This window comes from Microtus ochrogaster, chromosome 7 (assembly GCF_000317375.1).
Source record: "Microtus ochrogaster isolate Prairie Vole_2 chromosome 7, MicOch1.0, whole genome shotgun sequence".
Lineage (NCBI taxonomy): Eukaryota > Metazoa > Chordata > Mammalia > Rodentia > Cricetidae > Microtus > Microtus ochrogaster.
In genome coordinates, this window is record NC_022014.1 from 22,158,219 (window position 1) to 22,165,389 (window position 7,171).

Below are 7,171 nucleotides of genomic sequence, written 5' to 3' on the forward strand. Positions count from 1 at the left end.
ATAATATAGTGAGTTCTAGCATAGCCTAGAAACACTAAAAGAAAATGAACAGATATCATGAATAAATTGTGTGATGTCCAAAAAGGACACAGAGGATAAAAAAACTTTTGCTTTTTAAGTTCTTCATAAGACAGTAGTGAAGTGGGAGAACGTCCTTTTTCTTATCGATAATGCCCAGACTGGCAAGGACATGGAAAAACAAGCATCCCCTCCTAAACAGGGAGCTGAGGAAACACAAGTCACCTGAGAACAATTCAGGAATCAAAATCTTAATTTGAAATTAACAAAAACCTTAATTTAGAATGGACAGGGCATCGATGCTTCAGTGAATGTGAAGATTAACATAAAGCTCTTGCCTACACTCCCAAAAGGAGTTGTTTTTAAAGGAGGTATTTGACTAACCAGGGTACATAAAAATTCAAACACATGAAAAGTTTGGGAGAGCTGGAGCAGGAAGATCACTTCAGCTCAAGAGTTAAAAGACATATAATTTAAAAACCGAGACATAAATGAAACAGCAAAGTGTTTTCCTCTTAAAATCACGTTAACACAGCAAATTAACTACTGTTCCAGGACAGAAATGTGGCTCGGTTGGTAGAATGCTTAACTAGCATGCAGTGACATGGATTCGTCCTCAGCACCATACAAAGTAGACATGTAGTACAAGCCTGCAACCCTAGTCAGCACACAGGAGGTGGAGGCAGAAGGACGAGAAGTTCAAGGCCATTGTTGACTACAAAGGAGGACCATTTTTCTACTCTATTTTCACAGCTTCACACTCTCTCCATACACCTGGCCATCAGGAGCCACGTTTCAAGCACAGCCCACCATCATTCTTCCATTTAGTATGTCTCTAAACCCAAGCATGATGCTGTCCCTGAAGACTTTATGACAAACAGTAAGGACATAAGCATGTCTTCATTTAAATGCATGACCAGAGCTTCTGTAGTTCCATACCAATGTGGGTTTTTAGAGGTCTTTTTCCAATGACACCAACATTTCTATGTGAGGTCATGTCCAGGACTTTCAAATGTTTTGCCTCTCAGAAACCGATGGAATCTAGTATCTGTAGGCATCCAAGCTAGCATGGACTAGAGCAGCTTCAGACTGATGCCTCTACCAAAGCACGGCTCTGCTGCAAGATAAACCCAGTGTGTCCCTCCAGACCTTTGGGAGCCGAGACTAAAGAGGAATGCTCTTCAGGAGGAAAACGCAGGGAAATTTCCAACATATTTGGAGATAATGTTTTTACAGATATGAAACCATTTCTACAACATACAACAAACGAAGGTTTATAAAAAGGCACATGTAAAAATTCTTAAAGTATGATCTCATATTAAAAGCAATCATACAGGGACTAAAGACTTGATGGGTAAACAAATCTACTCTATGTACTTCACAAGTTTTCTACACTGGACAAGAACATGTCTGTAACAAAGAAAAAAACTTAAGTTATTTTTCTGAATAGTGACATCTTTGTTTTAGGCTAGCTTATTTGTACACTAGCTGTCTCCTGCACACTATTTCTGTTTCTGGGTGAACTCTCAGGATGAAAACATCACAAGAACAAACTACATTACTCATGCACTATTAGTATTTACAGTAAAGAGATACATCACATAAGACCTGATCTGTTACATTTCCAAGCTTACCCTAGACCACTGGAGCGCTACTATAATACATTAACTAGGTAAGTCTGTAGCCTGACAGACCTCACCATTCCAAACGCTTCTGAACTAAGGGCCTAGGCATGCTAGGTAAGACCTTTCTACGATATAGAAAGATTTTTGCAAGGTCATGATATTTTTCCTTTAAAATTTAAAAAATCATTCTTACTAAGGTATAATTTACAAACAGCAAAACATTACTCATGTTAAATGTAGCCTTATGAATTTTGAATTGCTCTAAGCAGCAATAATGTGTTTTCTGTAAGTACATATGGGCTTGGAGTAGTAGCAAAACAGCGAAAAATAATGGAAGGCCTCTTTTTTTTTTTTTTTTTGGTTTTTTCGAGACAGGGTTTCTCTGTGGTTTTGGAGCCTGTCCTGGAACTAGCTCTTGTAGACCAGGCTGGTCTCAAACTCACAGAGATCCGCCTGCCTCTGCCTCCCGAGTGCTGGGATTAAAGGCGTGCGCCACCACCGCCCGGCTCTGGAAAGCCTCTTTAGTTCAATTTTCTTGTGAGACTATTTCTCCTCCTTGGATTCCTGGATAACCAATCTCTCAGTGTAGATGTATTTCTAACAGTGGTAAGTGGACAGCGTACAGCAAAACAAGAATTCTCAGCCAGCAAGGAATGAGAACTCAAGAGTACTACGAAGTGACCTATGAGCACAGTAACTCTGGCTGTAGCCACGGAGCACAGTTTAAAATAATAGCCAACGACATTCTATTGTAACCACATTACGGTTTTTGTTTTATATATTTGGATTTTAGCACAATTCTGGGAAGTCTTCTAGAGTAAGGATATCTTTGAATGGACTACTTGTGACCAAGGGCATAGCTCGTCTTTACTTTAGGTTTATCTGTATGCAATCTCTCTCCACATCTGTTTCTAGCTTCTGCTACTCCTAGATGAACTGTTAACATAAAAATTGCATGGGAACAAGCCACATATACCCAATATCACATAACATCAAGACAATATGGCGATAGGCATCCAATGGCCATCATCCATCTGTCACTTTAGTGTTCAAACTAATCGCTAACAGGCCACCGCACAAGCCTTGGGCCTGCGTTTTCTTGTGCCTCTCCTCTGGTTTGTTACACTTCTTTCAAGGTGTCACAAAGCTGTTCTCCCAAGGCCATTTTTAGGACAACAAAACAGACTGCTGTCAGTAAAGTAGGGAAGAAGTCGAAGACCTCACCAGAGCTCTTCTGGTTGGTAACTGGCTTGCCTTCCTGAGGCACAACGTGCTGGAACACATGCTGAGCACCCTGGACCGTGGCCCTCTTCAGACAGATGTCCAGCAGATCATGGGTGGTCCCGACATTCTGGGCAAGTACGAACTGAGGGTCTGAATTTAGTTTCTGGATCAGAGCAGTTACCTTCTCCGAATTCAGTCCTGTGGGGAAATCAAATGCCATTATAATCATAACATACCCCTTCAAAATAAATAAATAAATAAAGAGGCTGACGAGGGCAGCTTTCGGATAGGATCACTGTAGATCCTAGTTTTAACTTCGCAAGAGCATCCTAGAGAGTGCAGAAGCCAGAAAGCCCTCCCACAGTGTCCTGCACTACGCCGTCTTTCTCCGCTCCCAGCCCCCTCGAAGGGCTACATCCCCGCCCTCGCCTAGGTCTCCCCACCACCACCACCCCCGGCCTTTCACCGCAGGGCCTCACGGTCCGCGGAGCCTGGGAGAAGACCCTGGAAAACATTCGCGGGAAGAGCGGCGCCTCACCCGCGTTGTTCATGGCGCCCACGCTTCCTCGTGGGGAAACGTTAGTTTTCGGGGTCCTCAGGTGAGCTCTGGGGTTACACTACAGCCCGCTGCCTAGCTGGCCGGACCAAGTTCTCGCACCCGGAGAGCCGGAAAAAGGAAACCCGCTCAATGGTGGCCGAGAGAAACGGGGTCCGCGGAGGGACAAAACTCCCCCCTCGCGTTGCTGAGTCAGCGCCGTCGGGGGCTGGCCCCGCCCGGGGGAGGGCCGACGGGGGGCGGCCTCGCTGACGCTAGGGCGGGCATCCCAGCTCGGGCGCGGCCCGGCGAAGCCACCCACGTTGGCAGCCCCGGTCGCCAGCATTGCTCGCTCTTCATCCCAGCGGCGCCCTCCACCATCTGTGATCCCTCTTCCTCGCCACAAGGGCGTCCTCCCGGGATCCCAGGCTCACAGAGGAAGTAGGCTGAGGATTCCGTGCTGAGCCCAGATCCCTCACATTCTAACTTTGGGGAAACTAATGCCCAGAGGTTTTTTGAGAAGCCAAAGGGAGGCTCCAAGAGATGAGAAGGAATGAGGGTTCCAAAATTTGGCATGGTACCTTGGAATGGGTTGGCAGGCCTCAAGAAATCCACCCGAAAGCTTTTCCTGCGGACACTTATCTGACCAATCTGTTCATTTTTCAAGTGCAACTTGTTGCTTGGATTCTAGTGAGAACAAAGTTCTTGTATTTGAAAGGATTTTTGGAACCGATCTCTTTCCCACCCACCCATAAGCTACAACCACGGTTCTACAAATGCACATCTGCTCGTTTCATCTACACATTCTGGGCATCACAAGGCTCAGGAGCGGCTCCCACTCAGCCTGGCTTGAGCCAAGGAGAATGACTAGGTCAACCGTGTGCACCATCCCCTCGCCAGTATCTACAAGACCTGTGAAAGAAACACACACCCCTCAAGATAACTAATCAGTTTTCCAAGATTAGGTGGATGGAGCAGTGCATATAAAATACGTTCAACTGTACCCTTACTAAGCTGTTTCCTGAAGCCTAGAATCTAGTTTTTTTGTTTTGTTTTGTTTTTCAAAACGGGGTTTCTCTGTGAAACAGCCCTGGATGTCCTGGAATTCCCTCTGTAGGCCAGGCTGGCTTTGAATTTACAGAGATTTCCCCTCCCTGCCTCTTTCTCCTGAGTGCTGGGATTAAAGGCGTGCGCCACCACGCTCAGCCTAGAATCTGAGTCTTAAACTGATAATCGTCAGTGGTTCAGAGGAATTTCAATGTTTGGAAAAAGTCAAATGCAAACATCCATCTGTCACTTGAGAATGCAGTTTCTGTGTCCCTGAGAGACTTCACTGAAGGCTGGCAACGTGACAAAGCCACCATCTTCAAGGGAGCCAGCCCATCAACTACCCTAGTCTGAGATTTTCTTCCCATTTTCTGAAAAAGAGAAACAAGCTAAAACTCAGGCTGAGAGAAAGCATCGCTGGTCTCACACAAACAAGTTCAAGCTTCCTGCCCAACACAAATCGTAAGCGTTTACTCAACATCTACCACAGAACAGATCCTTGGAAAGCTCCCGATGATATGAAGATTAAAAACGTTAATCTTGTCCCCAACTCATGATGTAGGCCTGAGAGATGACTCAACAGATAAGAGCACTTGCTGCTTTTCCAGGGGACCCAAATATGGTTCCCAACACCCCAAATCACTCTGGAGGATCCAACACTCCCTTCTGGCTACCATGGGCACTCTTCATGTGTGTACATATATACGCAGACACACACATAAAAAAATAAAATCTTTTTTTTTTAATGTGGTGGGAAAGACATTGGACTTAATCTCTAATAACCACACAATAGAGCTGTATAAGTAGCAGCTAGTAGTTAGAGCCAGATGCCTGGAAGAAAAAAAAGGGGAGGGGGTGATAGGGCTAGGCTCAATAGTAGAACATTTGCTTAGCATGCATGGGGACCTTGGGTTTAGTCCCCAGCACCAAAAAGGAAAAAGGGGACAAGTGATTATAATTTTGAAGAGTGGATGAAATTTTACAAGACAGAGAATGAGAGAGATGGCATTCAAGGTAACAGTGAAGACAAGGCGTGAACCACACGATGCCGTCAGACTGGGGCCTCCGTGCATCACAATCTGATGTGGTTAAAAACAAAGACTGTTGAGATCAGAGGCCAGATGCACACCCGGGAAGGTAGGTTTGGGCTGAGATGTGAAGGGTTTTATATGCCACACCTGAGCACCTGGACTTTATTCTGGGCTTAATTAGGAGTCAAAAATAGTTTTAAACAAAGGAGCAATGTTCTCAGATCTGTGTGAAGAGAAATCTGGTGGCTAAGGGAAAGGGAGAGACCTAGGTTCAATTCTCAGAATGCACACTGTGGCTCACAACCATCTGTAACTCCAGTTTCGGGGTATCTGATGCCTTTGTGGGCTCTCTGGTGTGTGACACAAAGACATACATACAAGTAAAGCATCCGTACACATAATATTTTAAGAACCAAATCTTTTGTTTAATTGGCAATTGTAAAATCCATTTAAAATCCAGCACTCAATGAATTTGAGATGCATCTGGCAACATATACCTGTGTTGATTCATACGACATCACTGCAGCCTGGTATTTGGATACAGGATACGACACAAACATTGTCCTGTGTATGCTGTCACACCAGGTAACATCAATGACACTGTCTGAGAAACCTCAGCAATAGATTATACACTGTTGTATACTATGAATTGCAGTGTGCTGTACATACAAAATGTTCTTCTGCTTTTATTGAAATATAATGGTCTAATTACAAAAACCATTTTAAACATTTCCTATCATCATTTTCTTCATGTAAGTGTCAAATAGTATATCCTTAGAATATTTGATTTTAAAGACTGCTGTTTGAGTGGCTAACTTATGTTTCATTTTTTTAAAAAAAAATGCTGGCTGGGCAGTGGTGGTGCACGCCTTTAATCCCAGCATTTGGGAAGCAGAGGCAGGTAGATCTCTGTGAGTTCAAGGCCAGCCTGGTGTACGAGAGTTAGTTCCACAACAGGCTCCAAAGCCACACAGAGAAACCCGATCTCGAAAAACCAAAAGAAAAAAAATTGCCAGAATTTTCTGACTTTTTTTCTTGGGGGGGGTGTGTGTGCATAGGGTCTCACTATGTAGCTCTGGCTGCCTGGAACTCACAGAGATCCTCCTGCCTCTGCCTGGGAGTAAAGGCCTACCTCCTGGCTCTCCCAGCCATTTCTGAAAAGGCCCTAAATGTACTTCTCCCATTGAAAGTTGTTTTACATTTATTTGTAGGCTTTTGTATGTGTATTGCATGCACTTGTCTGCTAAGCCACCTCACTAGCCCACTTCTGCCATTTTTCATTCTATATGTATGCAACGCATCATTCTCAGCATTGAAGATTATAAAACCAAGCTATTGATCAACTCTAAGAAATGCTGAGGATGGTTCATGCCCTGCAATATCGAGTTTTCATTCAATATTTAATTCTTTTGTAAAAATAAACAAACATCTCCATCTTCTCAGTATGAAAATTCACCTTGGTCTTACATGTATACCAAAGAGTTATATTAAAATAGATTTATTATTTATTAATAATAAATTTTTGGCACATATACACATACCCCTGAGGTCACATAAAAAGTACCTAGGTAACAAGGGACTGTAAGTGAAAAAAGTTTAAGAAACCCTGAATCAGCCGGGCGGTGGTGGCGCACGCCTTTAATCCCAGCACTCGGGAGGCAGAGGCAGGCGGATCTCTGTGAGTTCGAGGC

The 7,171-nt window shown here is 44.0% G+C and overlaps 1 protein-coding gene across 1 annotated transcript in view; it reads right to left on the bottom strand.

Moving 5' to 3' along the window:
• The window catches only part of Blmh (bleomycin hydrolase), a 40,875-nt gene extending 37,248 nt beyond the window's left edge, over nt 1–3,627 (bottom strand). Inside the window, exons 1-2 of the mRNA XM_005349507.2 lie at nt 3,406–3,627; nt 2,868–3,065 (exon numbers count right to left, since the gene is read on the bottom strand). Coding sequence (XP_005349564.1) covers nt 2,868–3,065; nt 3,406–3,418 — 211 coding nt within the window. The 5' untranslated portion in view covers nt 3,419–3,627. The remainder of the gene's footprint in view (nt 1–2,867; nt 3,066–3,405) is intronic.
• Nucleotides 3,628–7,171: the final 3,544 nt, after the last annotated feature.